A 21,808-nucleotide genomic window follows, 5' to 3' on the forward strand; every position below is an offset into this window, starting at 1 on the left:
TTCAAATGAGAAGATTTCGATTGTTTTCAAATCACAAAAATCAGGAAGACAGCGAATCAAGTTACAACTCATGAACATGTTTCTGTGTGTGTGTCTGTGTGTGTGTGTGTGTGTGTGTGTGTGTGTGTGAGAGCTCTATTAGATCCCTAAAGCGCTTCTGTATTTGTATTAGTTGGTAATTTTTGTGCGGGCGAGTGGAGACAAAAGAAAGACACATACCACAATTTCTGAGGATATACATAGATATAGATGTATCAATTGGGAGGCCTGAATATCGAAATATCGAAGCTTGTACAACGTTATCTCTGTCTACTACGGTTGCAGGAAGACGAACTAAACTAAACTTAGTTAAACTAAAACTATAATCAACTGCACTAAACTAAACGAAAGCAGGCCCATGCACGTGTGCATCACAAGGGTCTCTATAAGAGATCATAGCTAAGTACTGGATGAGCCAGGATTCTTCTAACAGGTCTCATTATAAAATTTGCAATTTCTTTCCTTTCCTCTCTTCTCTTTAATTGCTTTTTACTTTGTTTTTTTCTTTTCGGTTTGGTTCCTAAATGGAAAGATCAGCGCGGTACCTTGGGTTTCTTTTAGTTCTTGTTCTTGTGGCATTATCTGTGTTTTTTTTTGTTTTCTTCATTTTTTGTTTTTGTGGCTCTTTTCGATTTTCGGTCTGTAATTTGCTAAGTTTAATTATTGTTTTTGTATCGTTAGCAGCTTTCCTTATTTTTTGGTTTTAGGTTCCTTTTTGTATTCCCTTTAGTTAGCTATGATTTTGGTTTTTAGGTTGGTTTTTTCCTTCGTTTTTGGTTTTTGGTTTTCAGTTTTTAGTTTTTAGTTTTTGTTTGTTTGGTTTTTGTTTTTTTTGGTTTGTTTTTGGTTTGTTTAATATTTATTTTATGTCTATGTCTATTTGTTCAGCTTCAGCTCTGACTTACTTATTTACAAAATAGCAGTTTTAGTTTAGTTTATGTATATTTAATTATATATGTAAATGTATGTATATATTTAATATATATATATTTATTTATATATAATCTTTGTATTACTCATTCTTTAAACTTAACGGCAGTTTTGATGTTTTTAGCATTATCATGTGTGTCTCATGTGTCTATGTGTATGGCTGTGTCGGTCCTGTCAACGAACTAATTGAAAACAGCGCTCGGCTTAACTGGGTTTATACTTATGGTTAAATCATGACCATTAATCGGACAAGGAATAGAATAACAAACGATATCGTTGCCCAAAGTTACTGAAGTTTTTCAGAAAATATGCATTTTTAATGTCGACAAATCAGGTTGAAGATTCTTGTCCTAAACTTGTCATATTTTTGTTGGTTTTTCATCTATAAAATTGTGAAAACAAGACGCTCAGCTAAGAGAACAACTGTCTTTTGTAGCTAACGATCAAAAGCAACTTTCCCTATCATTTTTGGGCTGATAATCGAAAAAATAATTTTTTAGAAAATTTTGCATTTTTGGTAGGGGGTAACATTGTCAATTGTTGTGAAAAACGGTTAAAAATTCACATTCTGAACTTTGAATACAGTTGTAATAAGAATTAAAAACCAAGCTTAACGAGGTATTACACTCCTTGTTTGGACCATTATTGGCCAAGTTATGAACAAATTACTATCAAGTTAGGAGGATCCAAAAATCGCATTTTTAATAAGGGGTCATCATCATCAAAATTTTCGAAAAATGGCCCAAATTTGACATTTCAAACTGTGAATGCAATTTTGATAAGAATTAAAAAACAAGCTCAACAAGGTATTACTTTCCATATTCGGACCATTATTGACTTAGTTATGGGCAAAATACTATCATGTTAAGGCGTACATTGGGAGGGACAAGCCGATTTTAGGAGTTTCGATAAAGGGGTAACATCGTCTTTTTTTGTGAAAAATCACAAAAATTTTACATTTTTAACTGTGAATACAGATCTGATAAGAATTGAAATACAAGCTCAACGAGATATTACATTCCATATTTGGACCAATATTGGCTTAGTTATAAACAAAATACTGACATTTTGAGGGGGAAAATATAAATTAACAAAATTTCACATACATAATTTTTCACGTTTGCTTATTTAAAAACAGTTGGAAAGTCAGTGGGACTGCTTGCTTAAGAAATGATTGCAAAGAAAAACTTTCCAATGCAATTTACAGTTTGAAATGGACTGAGTAGTGATCATCAAACCACTTTACAAGGTTAACTTCGGCCAGAGCACTGCTTTAACGACGGCTGGCCATCGTTTCATATTCCTGTTCTTCTTCCTCTTCTTCTGGCTGCCATGCCTTTTAGTTAGCTTTTGCCATTTCCGTTTCCGCTTTCGCTTTTTGTTTGCTGTTTTGGTATTTTCTTTTTGAGTTTAGTTTGTTTTTTTACTAATATTCTGACTAATATTTAATTAATAGAGCATAATTTAAAGATCAAAATAAAATTAGCAGATATTGTATGTTGTTTGTTTTTGTCTGGTTGTTGTTGTTCTTTGTTTTTGTTTTGCTAGCTTCTAAAGAAAGGAAGAAACTCCAATTAGATTAGACTACTAAGATAATTAGATTTTGGTTTTCATTGTTTGTTTTTTTTTTTTGTTTTAGTTTTTGGTTTTTATATGTTTGGTTTTGTTTTGTTTTGTTTTGTTGTTGTTAACGATTGTTAGTTTGTTAATTGCTAAATTTGAACATAGGTATCAAGTAGAGTTTTTCTTTTTCTTCGAGTGTGGACATGTGTGTGTGTGTGTGTGTTTGGTGTGGAGATTACCAGAAGGAAAATGAAAGGAGAAACAAGGAAAACCCCTATAGAAAGCCAGTCCATATTTGACTCTGTTTTTTTAGTTTTGTTTTGTTTTCTTTTCTTTTTTTTTGGTGTCTACAAATACTCTAATTCAAGCTGAGTGAACTGGCACTGTGTGTGTGTGTGTGTTTGTTGTGTGTGTGTGTGTACATTTGCTGTTTAATTTACAACTACGTTGCTTACTAATTATTATAATTATAATTTAATTGTATTTATTAATAAAATTCTAAATTAGACTGCTTTTGATGACGTTTCTGGCATCCAACGTAGCATTTCACTGCGCAAATTTCGTCCATTTTCCATTTGTTTGACTGTAAAATAGAGCCAAGGAGAACGATAATGAGTGTGAACATAGGGTATAAATGTTGCCTATCAAAAGTTCAAAAGTGTTTTAACTAGGATAAATAAGATATAGTGCTATTAATATTCAAAGATCTCATAAAAAAGGTCTCAAAGATTGCTAATTTACTGACTTAAGTCTACATTTTGATTTCTAATTTGTTTTAATATTAATTTAATTACTTTATAAAGGTAAGATATAGATATAGATATAGATATAGATAAAGCTAAATCAACAACAAAAAAAAAAAACGGTTATTAGAGAGACATGGCTTATACTCACGCACACCAATACTCACCTAGTAGTCAGACGTCGGTCTCAATACTGACGGCCATCGCGTTATTGTGCCTTAACTGTAAACTATTTGTGCTCCTTAGGCCGTTCTGGCCCAGCTGCTGCTGCTGCTGCTGCCCCTGCGTCATCTGTTGGCCATGGGGCGACTGGGATTGCTGTTGCTGCTGCTGTTGAAGCTGCAGCTGTAGCTGGAGCTGTTGCTTCTCGAATGACTGCTGCGTCCTGAGAAACGGCACCATGTGACGGCCCGTGTGATCAGTCAGACCTGGCGTGGTTGCATCAATGCCATCATCCAAATCCATGATGTCCGACGACGATTCGGAGAGTGAGGATTTCTTCAAATGTTGACCTATATCCGTGGATCGTGGATCAGACACAGCGATTAGAAAGAGGGGCACTCGTAAATGGTTTTAGTTTCATTAGAGAATTGGACGGGATTCAGGGTTTTTGGGAGATATTATTTTTTTTTTTTTTTTTTTTTTTTTTTTTAAGATATTTATTATAATTTTTTTGGGGGGAATTTGTCTTAACCGCTAATAGTAGTAGTATGTACCTAGTGCACCAGGTAAATATGAACAACTTGTAACGTGGTTGAAATTTTGGCTCTGCATCTCCTCCTGATCCGTTTCGCGGTGATAGAAGTAATTGAAATTACTGACGATAACCGGTACCGGCAGTGCGATTGTCAGCACACCAGCGATCACGCACAAAGAGCCGACAATTTTGCCCCAGAAGCCGACGGGCCTGGATGCATTTTAATATATATATATGTATATATATTTTTTTTTTTTTTTTGGTTGAATGCATTCGTTTGTTTAATGGCAATATTTGTGGATTCGATTCATGTTTGTCAATGTTGTTATTGGTCATTGTCGGTTGGTGGGTGGTGGGTGTGTTCGAGAGTTCGAATATCGGTTTTGTATATTTAACACGATTCGGCGATCCAAATCGTTTTTAAATATGCAAATTCGTTTCAAAGTCAATTGAGAATTTGGCGTGTGTGTTTTTTTGTTGGTTTTTTTTTCATTTTTTTTTGTTTTTTTTTGTTTTTCATTATTTGGTATTGGTATTGGTATGAAGAAGAACGTAGAAGAAGAACGCAGTATGTAAATCAGGTGGTAAAAAAACAAACAAATAGAAATAAGTTATAAGTTTTGATATATTCGATATACTATTCTAGATAGCGGCCTAGAGCCCTTGGCTCTGGGCCCCAAACTAAAGTGTTAAGTTAACTAACTTGTTAAGAACGCAAACGCAAAAAAGGAAAGAAACGAGGAAATAGAAAACAAAGAACGTGTCACAACAGATACAGAGGGGTGGGGGGCGGTATATGGTTTACATAAACAAAGCGATACGTTTAGTTAGTTAGTTAGTAAGATTAATGGGATGGCCGGAGGCGTTCGAGTAAGTATCCGTGGGTGGTGGGAAGGGGGTTGAGGAAAAGCGTTAACTCAACTAAAATCAAAGCAAAAGTCAAAAACTAACTAAAAGCTCAACTAGGTATTGGTATAAGTATAGGATAGTGGTATTGTTATTGTTATTTGGTAATTGGTATTGTAAGTTGTATGCAAACATCGAAAGCAATTCGTTGGCGGCAATCGAAGTGATCGATTACACGAACCAACTTGGGTTGTGGGTTGTAAGGTATAACTATATAAACTCAAATCAAAACCAAAGTCCGAACTGTAAATCAAGTTCAAAAAACAAGAAGACAAAGACAAAATCATTGGTGGTATACTTATACATATAGGTTGATAGGTTGATTAGGTTGATTAGGTTGATAGGTGGATAGATTGATAGATTGATAGATTGATAGACTGATGGGGTGGATAGCGGGGTTTAGTTTGGCTAACAAAAAACCGAAGCGTACTTATTGCCAAATGGAATAAACAAAATGTGCCGGCGTTTGGCGTCGTCGCTGTTAAACTTGACATAAAATGAATATACATATAGATAGAGATGTGTGGAAAAACCAAAGCAAATCGAAACGATCCTTATCGATCTGGTTAGGGATCGACGATCGATCGATCGTTTAACGGTGAGGGGGGATAGCAACTGTTTGCCATCCGCCGACTGCTTCGGCACACACACACACACACACACACTGACATAGCGGTGGGGCGGCGGAGGTGGGAGGGAGACACATAGCAATAGCGACTGATCCTTTGGCAGTCTTCATCTTCGTCTTCATCTGTTGGCTTCTTCGGTGGGGGAAGGATCAGTTACTTCAGTTCATCTTCTTCTTTATAGTCGTTGCTGTCGTTGTCGTCTAACGGAACTTGCCGTTTCCGTTACTCCTCGGTTTTTAGATCGTCTTTGTGTAGACTCTGTCTGACTGTGTGTTTTGATCTGACTGTACTTTTTGGGTGCATGATTCGATTGATTCTTCTTCTTTCAATTTTGTTTTGTTGTTTTATGTTTGTGTGTGTGTTTGTCATGACTGTGTGTGTGTGCATAGGAATTCTTAATTTCTTTTCTTTTTCTTTGATGACGAATGACGAATGGTAGATGAAAAATACGGGTAGGCTTTTTAAGGCTGCTCGGCAATTTCCCTGAGCTAAACAGCAAAGTTGCCGGGCAGCTGCTGTGTTCTGGTGTTCGTTTTCTTCTTCTTTTCTTTTTTCGAGGGGTGGTGTGTTGTATGTGTGTTCTTTTATAGATGTGTTCGTAATATAGAGATTAGGTATAGTTAAGCGATCGTAATTAGGCAAAGAGTAGTTGCTGATATAATGCTCATTCGAGTACTCGAGTCAAGGAACGAAATCAAAATCAAAGCGAGAGAAAAAACGTGTTCAAAGTGAGTTAGAAAAGCCAAAAAACGTTTCGATTCAACTTCTTAGTTGGTGTATGCATTCCTGTGTGATACTCTGTGTCTGTGTGTGTGTTTTCTGAGTGTATATGTGTGTGTGAGTGTTATTGGCTGTGGAGATATAGGTAGGTATATAGGTAGCAAGTAAGTTGTAGTTATGCAAATGTGCTAAGCGTGCGCCGTTGTGTTTGCGTTTTACTTTTTTTTTTTTTGTATTTCTTTGCTTTTGATTTTGGGGGGATATAGCTTTGCTATTGCTTTTTTCTTTTCTTTTTTGGTTTTGGTTTTTGGTTTTTTGTTTTTGGTTTTTGGTTTTTGGTTTCTGGTTTTGTTTGCTTTGATTTGCTTTGCTTGGATTTGAATTTGCTGGCAGATTGCGCTTGACGCGATCTGATTCTGGTACTGTCGCGATCTCAATATCGATGCTCGATTTATTCTCGATATCGATTGGATACAGCAACTGATTGCACATGCACCGGAATCGGGAAGCACAGGGAAACGGGACTTAGGAGCAGAAGCAGGAGCCGCACAGCCTCAGCATATTTTGAGGGCTGTTAGATCTTCCTAGTTGTTCGTTGTTGTTCTAGACGCTGATGTTAACTGCTGCTGTTGCTGCTGATACTGGCATTGCTGCTGGTTGCGATAGCGTTAATGATATAGCGATAACGGTAACGGTAACGATATATATATATATAGCAGGATAGCGCAGGAGCGTCGGCTGAGCAGGTGCAGGCGGCTGAGCGCTGAAGCGATTCTTACAGTTTTACATTCGGCGCAGGGGGGAGAACGTAAGCAAAAGTTTACAAAATATTCCATTTACGATTATAATCATTATCATTATTATGGTCAATACATATATATATATAAATCGAGAGGTGTATATATATATATATATATATATATAGCGTAGATCCGCGGGCATAGGCAAAATCAAAATGGAGGCATACATAGAAAAAAGAAAGAAAAAACAAAACAAATATCACAAATAGTTAAAAGTCAAAACATAAAAAGATAGATCGAAAGTCAAAGACATGGGTAAAAAACCGACTGAGTCCGACTCAGGCCTTTTTCTCAGGGATCAACAGATTTTTCTATATATAATATATATAAATATTATTGATATTAAAAAGGGTATTTGGTTAACAAGTCGGAGATAGAGAGGGATAACCCCGGGGGGTTCGGAGTAGGGTTTCTCGAGGGTTTTTCAAACTCACCGTTCGTTGGTCTATAGCATCGCTTTGACTGCCGGGGCCGGATTTAACCTGTTTGGACTTCAACTTTCCAAGATTTTCAGTAAGTTGCAGATTTCTTTTCAATAATATCTTTCATTTTTCTCACTCGGTCGCTCACTTGTCGCCTTTTCATGGGCGAATCTGCGATAGAGTGTGTGTGCTCACGGAGATATGTGTATGGTTTTCTTTTTTTTTTTTTGTAGTTTAGTTTTTGTTTTTGGTGGGGAGTGAGGGGAGGTGGGCAATAGAGCTAAACTACGCTAGGAAATGTCTGCAATGGAATGTGCTACTGGCATGGCATTTATATAAATATATATATATATTTACTAGGGATATAATGGTTAATGACTGGGGCTTGGAAGGGTATGAGTGTGTGGGGATTGTCTGTCTGCGTGTTCGAAAAAGAGGGGAAGGGTGCCAAGGCCCCCGTTCTCGGGTCATAAACTTAGATCTAGGGGTACTAGAGCCAAAAGCTTATAATTACGATAACGTGACTAGTGACTAACTAGATCTAATGCCATCCCCTTCGAATAAGGCTACCCAAAAAAAAAAAGCTAAAATAACGTACGAACACAAAGCAATAACACTACCAGCTAATCTAAAAAAATGGAGAGTAAAAAAGAGTTTTCAGTTTCAGTGGGACATATACGGTGGATGTCTTAGCTAGGGATTGGGGTATCGGATAAGATTACAGCTAGAATTTCGGATTTCGGCATTTGATTGCGTTTATTGGGTTAATGATTTCTTGGAAATTGATTTATTTTTTATTTTTATTGAATAACGATTATAAAACATTTCATTTTTAATCTTAACAACATTTCCATTTTTTTTTGTTTGTTTCGTTTTGTTTGGTTTTTGTTTGGTTTTTGTTTTTGGTTTTTGGTTTTTGGTTTTCTTTCGGTTTAATTTGTGTGTGAGTTTTCCTTTTTTTTGTTTTTCTTCTTTGGTAATATCTTATTAGGCGTAATACTAGACTGTTTCTCTATGGGGATTATTGCGCCTGGTATCGAATTTGTATTATGCATATATATATATATATATATTATCATTATCATCTGGTTTGATCTGCTTGTCTAGGACTGGGCTGTTGTTCTTTGGTTCTGCATTATTGTTTTATATTTCAAAATTATGCTATTGCTGATGCTGTTGCTCTATGTTCCTCTTTGGGGGTGTTGTTGGGTTTGTTGGGGTGTTCGGGTGTGGAGTTCTTCAAATTGAAAGTTCGATTCGATTCAGTTCTGTCCGGTCCAGTCCGGTTCGGTTTTCCTTTTTCTTTTTTGTTCTTTGTTCTATGTTCTATGTTCTATGTTCTGTGTAGGTGTTGTCTTTGTTTCTGTGTGTGTGTGTGTGTGTTGAACTTCTAACTAAACCTAAACTTATTTCCTGGTAGGTTGAATCAAGGCCAAATTAGAATTCAAAGTCAATTAATTAAAATGTTTTCGTTTTTAAGTGTAAGTTTTTTGGTTTTTTTTCTTTTTTAAATCTCTATTTTGCAGTCTTTGTCCTTAATAGAAATTTGTTAGCTTTTCTTTCTTTTTGTTTTGTTTTTTTTTGGTTTGTTTCTGAAGCATTGAGAAGATTTTGAAAGTTGGTTTATGTTTTGATTTACTCGTATTTAGCATATGGTAAATGTGTTTTGTTTCCTCATAGTCCGTACATCAAAATCTTTTTCATTTTCTAGCAATATATTTTCTTTATGTTTTACGTATTGTGTGTTAAGATTTTTGTTTTTTTTCTTTAGGTTTGCAATTAAATTTAATGGAAAACTTGAAAAGATTGTTTTTGGTTTGAATTAAACTGGAGAAGTCGCGAATGTACTTTGTGTGTTGTTACGTGGCGTGTTAGTGTTCGAATATTTTCGAAAATAATTATGCGTTCATAAGTTAGACTTTTGGTTTTGAGTTATTCGTGGTATTCATAACTTAGTTCTTGCTTTACAACGATATGTTTGCTTCTTCATCATCATCATTATTATCTTATTCTCGTAGCTGTTGTTGTTGTTGTTCATCATCATTTGGTTTTCCATTCACTATAATATCGTTCTAAATATCTTTCGATTTTGCTTTCGATTTCGCTTTCGTTTAATGCGCTTTTTACTTGCTTTTTATTTGGGTTAAAGTAGGCTAGACTAGAGTTGAGTTTTCGAGTAGAGCGTAGAGTTGAGTAGAGTTCATAGTTCATAGTTCAAGCATATACGAAAAACTAATACGAAAACCGAATGGAATGCGCGCTTTCAGCTCCTAATGTTCATATGTATGTCTGCGAGTGTGTTAGTGAGTGTTTGAGAGAGATGTTTGTATGTGAGTGTATTTATCTAACTGATCGACTGATTGATTACTGATTTACTGATTTACTGATTTACTGATTACTGATTACTGATTACTGATTACTGATTGGTTATAACTCAACAGCAGCTGGGAGAGAGAGAGTGATTGATATGCCAAAGACGAGACTTAAGTTGAGCTCACACAAGATACGAAATCAAATATTTACAATTTGGTGTTTGTTTTTTTTTCATTACTTATTTTTGTGTTTTTGTTATTAAGATAAATTGGTTTGAGCGCCAGCTAATACAATTACAATACCAACTAAGATAATACAGAACTAGCGTTTTTGCTTCAGACTAAAGATCCTAGATCGAATAGGAGATACGGCGGCTTCCGGTTCCGTTTCCGATTCCGATTCCGATTCCTAGCTAACTACGGATCTAAGGCCAAAATACAAATACAAAAAAATATACATATATATATATATATATATGTATGTATGTATAAATATGGAACGGAACGGAGCGAATCGGAATGGAATGAGACGGATAATTTGAATATTATTATTAATATTATTAATTGAATATTATTTACAAGGTGTTTGTAGGTTGGTTGGGAAGGTAAATGGCACAGTACACTGTGCGAAATAAAAAACGTTTCGAAAACACTTTTCTCAATTTATTTGCTTCGATATCGCTTCTTTATTGTGTGGGTTTTCGGATCGGATTGGATCAGCATGGGGTTCCGTTTTTCTCTTTCTTTTTCTTATTTTTTCTTCATAATCTTCTCACTTTTGTATTTTGTGTATTTTAGTTTTTTAGTTTTTCTTGTTTTTAGTTTCAAGTTTTTCTTTGGTATGTTCAAGGTTTCTGTTCAATGTTTTCTGTGTTTTAGTTTTCGTATTTTAGTCTGCGCTTAGTCTGCGTGTTTAGCTAGCTTGTAATTCGGTTTTGCATATGTCTAGATATATGCTACATGCTATATGGTTTTCCCTTTTCTTTTCTTTTCTTTTCGATTTCGTTTTGGTTTTGGTTTTGCTTGTATATATGTATATGCTGGGTGTATCTGTGTGGGTGTGTGGGTGTGGTGTTTTATGTACAATTTGAAATTGTTTAGAATTTTACTCGTGTACTTAGCTCAATTTAATTACATTAAATTTTTTTTGTTCATTTCGAATTAATTGTAATTTATTTAAACATATAATAACATTTCTTTTGCTGAACACATTTATTCCAAATTTTTTCGGTTTTTTTTTTTTTTGGTTTCTTTCATGTTTTTGTTTTTGTTTTTTTTTTTTTGTTAAGCTTTTCATAGGTAAATATTAACACGATTTTCAATTTTGTGTTTGGTTTTTGTTTTAGTTTTAGTTTTTGTTTTTTGTTTTATTTGTGATTTTGTGATTTCGTTTTTTTGGTTTAATTATAGTGGCTTAGTTTGTGATTAAATCAAAGTCTTAAGATGTAGGACAAAATATGAACGTATAATTAATGTGATAATTCAATTGAAATAAAATTCAAAATTTCAGCTATACATCGGTAATCGGTAATTCTCTTAGACTCATTTACATTTATGTTTTTGCTAAATTTATTCATTTGTCTAGATTAAGGCTAAGAAAAAACAAGAGGAAACGCTATAGTCGAGTGCCGCGACTATAAGATACCCGTTACTGTTTTACACAATTTTAAAATCTTAATTTTGCTAGTGGAAATTCACAAGGCGCCACCTATTGTCAGAGGAAGTATGTTGAGTATGCTTATAGTGACGTCACTGCCCATGTGGAGCCTTATAACCTTAATTTCTTCATAAATAGCGAAATAATGTTCCGATTTGAAAAATCTTTTGTAAGTCGATAGATATTAACAGAAATAAGTTACACAAGGTCAAACGAAGGCATTCATAATAATATTGTAGACTCCACAGTTTTCCGCGGTTTGTGGGCGTTAGAGTGGGCGTGGCCGGATGCAACTTCGTGGCAAGTTGCAGAGGCATCTCCTAAATACGTGTTCTTAAGCAAAATTGTGTAGCTTTTATAGTTTTCTAGATTTTTGCATTTTTGGTTTTTCGGGTTTTGTGGGCGTTAGAGTGGGCGCGGCGTGATTGGAAAAAAACAATTCGCATTGGGAGCATTATAGAAACATACATGCTTGATCCGAACTTTCTATCTCTTATAGTTACCGAGATATCAGCTTTTCTAGAAAATCCGAAAACCGTCTTTTGAGCCTTGTGGGCGTATGGGTGGGTGTGGCCGGATAGTAGTATCACTATAAGATGCGCTGCCATCTAAAGATTATACTTTTTGAATTTCAACTTTCTAACTGCAATAGTTCCTGAGATTTCAGCAATTTTAGTTTTTTGCGATTTGTGGGCGTTAGAGTGGGCGTGGCAGGATGCTGTAATAAACTTGCGCTGTCCCGGGACCTCAAGAATCTTCATGCCTAATCTCAGCTTTGTATCTGCTATAGTTCCTGAGATCTCAGCGTTCATACGGACGGACGGACGGACGGACGGACGGACGGACGGACGGACGGACGGACGGACGGACAGACGGACATGGCTCAATCGACTTCGCTATTGATCCTGATCAAGAATATATATACTTTATAGGGTCGCAAAAGCTTCCTTCTATCTGTTACATACTTTTCAACGAATCTAGTATACCCTTTTACTCTACGAGTAACGGGTATAAAAACAACCTTACTTTACACTCGGCTCTTTGTATCTGCTAACTGGTTTCCTTTTCTTTTTTTATATTATTTATCATGTATCTGGTATCTTTTTTGTTTTATTTGCTAACTGGTATCTTGTATCTGGTATCTTGTATCTTGTATCTTTTATCTTTTATCTATGACCCGATCAATCTAAAACATAAAATCTAATCTTAAGTAGGCGGTTTTCTTTTCGTTATGCTCCTTCGTCTCCCCTCCCCTCTCGATCAATCCTCCTTCTCCTTCGATTTTGGTGTTTTGCAAGTTTCTTCGCCTCCGTCTGGACCAATATCTTTACTATATATTCTCTCTAATGCTTAATCCTCTCATTAATCTTAGCCTTCTTATAGATATAGAGACTAAGTACAGCACTATATTAACTGACATCTGAATGTGTTTTGTTTTTGTTTTTGTTTTTGTTTTTGTTATCTCTTTAATTTTATATTATTTATCTTAATTATTTTTCATTATCATTATTATTTATTTTGTTTGTACAAAATAGCATTTGCAAGTTGTAGTTGTAGTTGTTGTTGTTGTTGGTTTTTCTTTAAGGAGAGTATTTACAGCAGTTAGCAGCCACAGTGGGGATAGCCTATATAGTATATTTCCTTTGCTTTAGATTTGAGTAGCGTTTATTTACACAGTGTCCACCACGTATCGTCTTGGCCCTTAATATCTGGCAACTGCCAACTGGCATCTGGCATCTGGCCTCCACTGTGGCATCTTGGAAACGTAGCATTATTGTTCGCTTTGTTTTTTTTTCAGCTGGTTCTACTGAATTGCTAGGGGTTTCAGGGGCCTGGTTTGGGGGCGCACAAACAAGGGGGGAAGCTGCATCCCCCTTTCGATCAGGGGCTGAGACTAGAAGGAGAGAGCCCCTCAAGTCGGCCAGCTTACAATGTTCCTTAAGGCACTTTGCTCTGCTCTGCTCCTCCGGATCTTTTTGTTGGCTTTGGACTTTAGTAAGGCCCCCCCTCTTAGCTCTCCACCCCTGAGCTGGGCGGCTACACTCCCCACCCTTTACTATATCTGTGTATGTGTGTGTGTGTGTGTGTTTAAGTGCTTGTGTGTGTGTGTGTGTGAGTGTGTGGACGGTTTACGAAGCTTTTTAAAATTTACACTTGAATATGATCGGTATTGGGTTGCCCAAAGAGCAGCCCTTCTTATGTACAGGTCGTCTACATATACATATATATATGATATATATTACTCATCTATGCAGTTTGGTATACACATACACACACATAAATATACATATATATATAGTTGTCATATGATATATATATATATATATATACTGTGTAGTTTCTCTTTTATTTTACATTTAATGCAAAAGTTGAATTCGCATAGTTCAGTCAACGATTTCTTGTTTTTTGTTTGGGTTTTTTGCTATGAAAAGGGTTGGGTTTTGGGTTTTATGGGACAAACCCCTGCAATTCAGTCGAAGAAATCATCGCTGGTTAGCCCCACATATCGTTTAGTTTAACTTTTACCTTTAGTTTCTTGGTAGTTTGCGTTTTTCATTACAAAAATCATAAGAGCGTTTTCTGTTTTGTTGTATCTCTTTTCGCCACTTTCTTTTCTTTTCTTTTGTTTTTGGTTTATTTTTAATTTTATTTGATTTGTTTTTTTGGTTTCTTTTTGCCTTTTTTTTATTGTGATTGAGCGGATGTGTGACTTTGGGGAATTACGAGCAATCCATCTATTGGTTACAGTGACTAATGTTCGGTCTTGTAGTTTAATTGCAGTCGTTTTGCCTTTTCTTTCCTTGAATTCCCTTAAGCAACGTAACAATGTAACAACGTAACGTCGTAACAGTTACGTAACGTAACGTTGTCGTACGTTTTTTTTATTGGTTTTTAGTTGAATATTTGTACTTTTTATTTCGTTTTAATTCGGGGGGATCGAAGCAGAAGATATAGCTGATATGGGTTATATTTTTTTCTTTCCTTTTTTTTGTTTTATTAAATACGAGTAGGTGAGAGGTTAGAGGTGGATCTGGGTGGGCAGAGGTGGTGGAGGGTATAGATTTCTCTTAAGCTTTTTTCTTTTACACAAAAAACAAAGGGATCTCGAGTAACGATATTTGTTTTTCTTTGGTTTATATACACACACACACACACACACCCTTGTAATACATGGTGTGCATGTTCATATGTATGCTTAGCTGGTTAGTTCAGTTAAGATTCAGTTAAGCTACGATAGTTAGTTTTCCTTCCTTTCTGTCACATTTAAAAGCACATATTGCCTTGGGTTCTGCTTGATGACTATACAAGTGGTTTTTGGTTTTTGGTTTTGGTTTTTCCTTCTTTAATTATTAAATATTACGGCAGTTTTACTATACTTTTCTTGTAGTGTTCATGACTGACAGTGTGTGAGTGAGTGAGTGTGTGTGTGTTAATCGTAGTAAATCTGCTGTGTGTGAGTTTTGTTTACTGGTTTTTAATTCAGCTCTTGAAAGGGACATCCCCCTCATCATGGACTTGCTTCACTGTGCTCGGCTTTTCCCATTAAAGCATTTCCTCTGTTTTTTTTTTGTTTTTTTTTTATTATTATTCTTGCTAAAAATAATGGCTTGTGAGCTTTATGATTTCCTTCGGTTGCTTTATTTACAGTTTCCATTAGCAGCTGCAGTTTATTGATCGGGTTTTCGGGTTTTCGGGTTTTCTTATTCAGCTTTCGGGTTGTTAAAAATTTGATTTAAGTTCTGCCATCACTTCTTCGATGTTTATGCTGTTGCTTTCATCTCGTTCTCTCTTTCTCTTTCTTCGGTTTATTCTTGTTATTAGTTTATGGTTTTTTTTTTATATTATTTTTTTCTTTATTATTTACTACTCGAATTTATTGGTACTCCCTTTTTAATCATTCATTTTCCTTGCTTTTAATGCTTGCTTTGGTTTGGGTTTTTGGTTTCTTTTTTGTTTTTGTTTTTTTGTTTTTTGTGTTTGTTGTTTATCATTAAATGTATAATTTAATTAAATTAATTTAAGTTTTAATTTAGATTTAATTTAATTTAGCAATAGATTAAATTTGTTTCTCCTTTTGTTATTTGTTCTACTTAAATTAAATATAAACAGCTTTTGTAGTCGTTTCTGGCATCCAACGTAACTCCTGTCAAGGCCAAATTTATACCACGCAACGTCTTTTGCACTGATTTTATACGATTTATATACGGTATATATAAGGTATAATACATAATGTATACATATATAATACATAGGGATGGATAGTTGAGACGTAGGCAAAGGTTTAGGTTCAGGATTTTAGGTTCATACGTAAACATAGGCAAACATGTGTACCGCGTAGGTGGAAGAGCGCGCGCCACGTGGAGAGAAAAGAGAGAAAAAGTTATGTTCTAATCAAATCGGAATTCAATTCAGTTCAATTAATATGATCGGACGTTCGCACTGCACAGAGAAGAACAGTGTTTGAAGTGGGAATGAAATGATAATATTGATTTACGGATTATTAAGTTAAAAAAACATAAAAGAAGACATTACTGGGGTAAGAAATCATTGCAAAAAGGTTCAAAGATCAATCAGAAAACTTTCATCATCAACTCTTTCCTTCACTTAGCAGCATAACAAAGTGTTTCCACTGCTCCGCAACTCAAAGCGGCCAGTGCGAACGATCCGTTTTTTTTTTTAGAATTTTGCATATTGCTTTTGGCATTTTGCAACACTTAAACTTAAGTTACGCTCTACGGCTCAAGGTGCACGGGTTATCGATATAGGTTTGTGGGGTCAAAGAAATGAGTGTGCCGTAGCAAGTTCAGTTACAGAGAGAGAGAGACAGAGATAGATAGAGATTGTGTGACAAAGATGGGAGTTGTGGGGGGTTCGGGGTTGGGGGGTTTGGGGGGTTTTCTGTGCAGCAAGCGAGTGGCATTAACCAACACTTACCCAGTAGTCAAACGTCGGTCTCGATACTAACGGCCAGGGCATTATTGTGCCTCATGGTGAGACCGCTGCTGCCGCTGCCGCTCGTTGCCGCTGCCGCGTTTGCATTTATTGTGTGGGACTGTTGCTGCTGCTGCTGCTGCGTCTGTTGCTGTTGCTGCTGCTGTTGTTGTTGCTTGAAGCCATTTTGCTGCTGCTGCTGTTGCTGTTGATACAGTTGCGTCTGCGTCAGCTGTTGCAATGGATGCTGCAGCTGCTTGTCGATCGACATCGACAACGATGATGCTACCGGTTGTTGTTGCTGCTGCTGTTGCTGTTGCTGCTGCTGGGCTCCCAAAAATGGAGCCACCGCACTGCGTCCAGGATGTGTGTCTGTCAATCCCGGCGTGGACTCGACACCATCGTCCAAATCCATCATATCCGATGAGGACTCGGACAACGATGATTTCTTCATGTGTTGACCTACTTGGTGGTTTGTATGCATTTGTTTAGTGTGTTTTGTTGCAGTGTATATCACGCGTTGGCAGACAGAGTGTAATTGTGTGTGTGTGTGTGTGTGTATATGTGTGTGTGTGTATATGACGTACGTGAGTTTGATTTTGAGGGGATTCACACAATGCCAGGGATGCAGGAACGGATTTTTGGATATTTGGATAGATGGGTACGAGTTCGAGATTTGATTTTGATTTTTTGATTTTTTGATTTTTTGGGATTATTATTTGTGTTTTTGGAGGTCACGTTTCGATATTTCGAATTTGCCATAAAATTGACGGAATAAAGAGAGAAACAAAAAGAAGAGAGAGAGAAGAGAGAAAGAGGAGATCACACATACAGTTGTAATGCATCGTTAACAGTAATGTTTTTTGCTGTAGTACTCGCTTACACACAAAACACACACAGTACGTGCACGTTGGTTGTGGCACCGCTGTCAATACCGCATACCGCTGCCCCACCGACAGGGTTGCCAAATGCCACCCACCGGCGCTGCAGCACATCACCCACCAGCCTTCTAGTAGTTCCAGATGGTGGTGGTGGGTGGGGTGTTCGGCAGTGCACAGAGAAAAAACATAACATCTGTTTCATATTGTCATCTCGACTTTTTCCATTAAACGTTAAAGTCCTTCGTGTTAATAATCCTTGGCATATCATTTTTAGATAAAGATAATAAGGTTCTAAGATTCTTTTTGAATTTTTAAGATATTTTGTGGAAAAGTAAACAATTTTTTATAACAGTGTAAGATTAAGTTAGAAGTCTTGGAAATAATGAGTGTTTCGGAATAGAAGATCTTGAGAGATAGCAACGAGAAAGGCTACGTCGTCATGATATGCCTCAGATCAGAGGTAGCTACTATGCCAGATCTTTATCTAGATTTCCCCTTTTTGATTTTTGCTTTGTGGTGATATTTTTTCTCTGTGTGACAACGTGTCTGTTTCGAAAGCAGTGCCGGTGTACCCATCCGCTTGGAAGCCAGTTGGTGGTGCTGCCAATCGTGAGAGGATGGATATGATGGGTTAGTTTCTTTAGTTGGTTGGTGGTTTCATTTTTCTTTCTTTCTTTTTCTTTTTTATTTTTCATTTAGAGGGGTGGTGGGCACACGGCACCGCCTTCGGCTTCAGCATCGGCATCCACAATTCGTTTCTTTCTTCGTAAATGTTTCTATTTTTATTCGACGGGGTTCTACTTTTTGTTGCTCTACTTGAATTTGTGGTTTGGGTTTTGGTTTTGGTTCTGTCGGTAGTAGGGTGGTTGGTATTCTTGGTTTTTGGGTTTGTTGCGGGTTTTTTTCTTTTTGCCTCTCTGCTGGGGGTTCTGGTCTAGGTAAATGCGAATCGAGTACAAGAAGGGCGGGGCGGGAAGGGGAGTGGGGGGGGGTTCGAGCCAAGGCCACAACAGATATGTAGTATAAATATCACAGGGGGAGGGGGGTTTCGGCTCGGAGTTTGGAGTACAGAGTGGGGGAGTGCACACACACAGTGTTGAACTTACCTAATGTACCTGGCAAATATGGACAACTAGTAACGTGATTAAAGTTCTGGCTCTGCATCTCCTCCTGATCCGTTTCGCGGTGATAGAAGTAGTTGAAATTGCTGACGATGACCGGCACCGGCAGTGCGATGGTCAGCACGCCAGCAATGGCACACAGTGATCCCACAATCTTGCCCCAAACGCCGACGGGTCTGTACCATTAATCAATCGTTCAGTCATTCAATAAATCATTAAATCAATCAATCAATCAGTTCAGTTTCACATAATCAATTTGTTTTTCGTTTTGTTTTTGTTTTCAATTCAATTTCGAATTTCGATATCAATCGATAATCGATATATATATGATATAGTCGTGATCGTGTGTCAAACGATAAACGATACAATGCAATTGTTTTTTTTTCGATTGGCAATCATTTGCACATAAAATTTATTTTCGTTTTCCGGGCGTTTTAGGGTTGCATTTTATTTTTATTTTGTTTTTTGATTTTTGTTATTTTTGTATTTTTTTTTTTTGTATTTTTGTTTGATATATATATAGATATAGGTGCAATTTTTTGATTTTGTTGTTGGGGATATTTGTTTTTTTTTGGTTTTGATTAACAATTGATATAGAGATATATATATATATATATAAATATATATTTTGATTTGAATTGAGAATTTTGGAGTTGGTTGGTTGGTTGGTTGTATTTTTTAAATTGATTTTTTGGTATTTGTTTGTTTGGATGGAAGCGAGCGATGTTAACGAACGAACGATATAAATAAAATGAAAATACAAATATATAAGAAATGTAAAGTAAAACTCTCGTTTTGTTCTTAGAATTTCATTTTGCGTTGGTATTTTTCATATATCATATATAAACTGGTATATGCATTGGCAAAATTATAGGGCATTACGCATTATATAGATACAGAGATACAGGTATAGATATCGATAGGTGTACGCTTATATAATATAAGTAAGTATATATATATATAGATATGTATATATTTATATAGAGAGGAGGGCTTGAGTAGGCATTAGTCTAGCAGAGAACGTTCAAATCAAATCAAAGTGGCGCAAAGAGTACGAAAGTCGAAAGAAGAAGGCACAACACTTAGAACAACGGGTGGCTGGGTTAAGCGTATTTGGTATATTTTTTAGTATTTTTTTGTATAGTTTATGTTTCTATTTTTTTGTTGTTTTTGTTGTTGTCTGTTTTGGCAGTTTGCTTTGTGTGTTTTTGTGTGCTTATATACAAACATAATTATTGCATAAGTGCGAGCGACTGGCTCAGGTATTTGTATTCGTGTGTGTGTGTGTGTGAGTGGGTGGGGGGGGGCTGGTGCATGTGGGTGTGAGTAGAGAAGATGGCGAAAACTTTTTCCTTCTCCACCGGTTAAAGTTGGATAATGGGGATAAAGGAGTGGTTCTGGTATCACATAGTATCATAGGCAATTGGATTTGGCAGGCGGCTGGGCTTTGTTGCTCATTAGGCGGCTGTAGCTAAACTTTAGTGTCTCAGTGTGTGTGTGAATGGGGGCGCCTAGGTGTGTGTGTGTGTCAGTTTGTTTGCTTGTTTGTTTGTGTGAGTGTCGTCGTGTAAGTGGGTAAGTGTCTTTATCGGGCACATGCAGCATGCTCGTCCTCGTCTCCTTCATCCTTTATGTTATTTTTTTTTTGTTCTTCTCCTTCAGCGTTTTTTTTTCTTCTGTTTGTGTTCTTTGTGTGGGTGTTAGGGGGTTAAACTCGATAAACTGTTTGGCCAGCAAATGAAGTTATCGTTATCGCTCAGTGGGCGTGGTTCCATCACCCAGTCTTGTGTGTGTGTGTTTGAGTGTTAGTGTTTGTGTGTTTGATGATGGCGATTATGGGCGGCACTGTACCATAAAGTTACAGCAACCGGGTATGAAGAGTATTAAGTCGAGTTGAACGGATGTTGATGATTTGTTTCGGTATTTTTTCGAGATTATTTCGGTATTCTTTCTTTTTTTTTTTCAGTATCTTTTGTGAACTAAACAACGACACAAACGTTACATAGGTAATTTGCGATAAGAAAATTATAAGCATAATACGTTAACTTGGCGCAAAGTAAAAACTAACAGCTAAAAGAGACTCAAGGTCGAAAACGCAATGAGATGTCAACGAAACGAAACATAATGAAACGAAACGAAAGATACGCGACAGAGCGAAATGAATGGAGACTGTTGGACTGCTAGTGCGAGCGAGAAAGTAAAAGTGATGCCAAATAATGCGAAACAACTGTTAAACGATACAAAAATCAAAACGAAATGGAAAACAAGACTTAAGACAAAGACCAAGATAAATTACAAATACAAAGACAAATAGAATTCGTTATAGACAAATACGTAGACAAACAAACAGCTCAGCGATTCAAAAGTAAGAGACAATAACGTTTAAGTTTGCTTTTCTGTTTTTGTTTTTCAGTTTTTGCATATTCTTATAATCGGGAAATACGAAACTCAAAGGGGTTAACAAGAAGTACAGTTAGTTTTGGATACATTTCGGTAGATAGCTTTTAGTTGGATTAGCTTGGGGGATTTTAGGTTTATTCTTTTTAATAATAATAATAATAATAGTAATTACACATAACGCAAAAGTAACGAAAATGTTTGGAAAATATAATTAGAACAGAAGACAGTGGTGGAACGGAGAAGGAATGGAACGCCCAGAAATTGAGGCGCTCCCAAGGCGGGAACGAAACGAAACGAAAAACTAAACGATAACGGTAACGGAAACGGTGGTAACAGAAACGTAAACGTAACGTAAAATCAAAACTGGAGTTGTTATCGTAAACGTAATCATAAAAGTTAGAATTGTATAGATTTGCATACGTCATGTCACCATATCCAACGGTGGTCATGGTAACGACCGCCCACCAAAATGCATCGGGTATGGACTTGAAGAAGGAATTTTCGCTTCCAGCTTCCGCAAAATAAACCGCCGATGAGAAGAGTACGACGCCTAAAAAAATTGATGGGAGAAACATTGCTTTGCATTGGTAATATATTCTTTTATGGTTTTTTTTTTTTTTTTTTTTTTTCAAAATTAACATTTAACCAAAGAGTGTTTTCTGTTGTTCTTGTTGTTGTTGTTGTTGAAAGTAAGTCTTTAAGGTCGGAATGCGTCGGAAGCTCGTCAAGGTGTGGTACGTATGTGATGGTGGGGGTTTACGTGTTCCAAAATTCATTTCATTTCGTAACCCTGGTACGGCTTCAGTTACTTTTTCTGTTTTAGTGTTTTTTTTTTTGGTTTTTTGGTTTTCGGTTCAACTTAAAAGAGTTTTCATACGTGTCATGTTTTTTTTTTCTGATTTTTTCATTGACTTTTCACCACAATCCGGCGGCATTCCCAAGCAGAAAATCAAGGCTTACCTAGACGGGGGTAGGATTCGCTTTTCTAAAATATTTTCGAATATATATATTTGGTTAGGTGGTGGTCGGTCAGGGGAGCAAGAAGAGAGGAAATCG

At 36.4% G+C, this 21,808-nt stretch overlaps 1 protein-coding gene across 16 annotated transcripts in view; it reads right to left on the reverse strand.

The window, feature by feature from the left end:
- Positions 1 to 2,875: 2,875 nt before the first annotated feature.
- LOC108116561 (potassium voltage-gated channel protein Shaker) overlaps positions 2,876 to 21,808 on the reverse strand; it is a 135,712-nt gene continuing 116,779 nt past the window's right edge. For 11 of the 16 annotated variants that reach the window (XM_041819237.1, XM_017228561.2, XM_017228552.2 and 8 more), the window contains 4 exons: positions 21,173 to 21,302; positions 18,338 to 18,528; positions 16,354 to 16,815; positions 15,427 to 15,601 (listed from right to left, as the gene is read on the reverse strand). In XM_041819237.1, the coding sequence (XP_041675171.1) occupies positions 16,361 to 16,815; positions 18,338 to 18,528; positions 21,173 to 21,302 (776 nt within the window). In that variant the 3' untranslated portion in view covers positions 15,427 to 15,601; positions 16,354 to 16,360. Of the gene's footprint in view, positions 3,116 to 3,442; positions 3,788 to 3,991; positions 4,183 to 15,426; positions 15,602 to 16,353; positions 16,816 to 18,337; positions 18,529 to 21,172; positions 21,303 to 21,808 lie in introns of those variants that run through there. The other 5 variants (XM_017228570.2, XM_017228612.2, XM_017228511.2 and 2 more) reach the window with 2 other exon arrangements.

Source organism: Drosophila eugracilis, unplaced genomic scaffold (assembly GCF_018153835.1).
Source record: "Drosophila eugracilis isolate 14026-0451.02 unplaced genomic scaffold, ASM1815383v1 contig_498, whole genome shotgun sequence".
NCBI lineage: Eukaryota > Metazoa > Arthropoda > Insecta > Diptera > Drosophilidae > Drosophila > Drosophila eugracilis.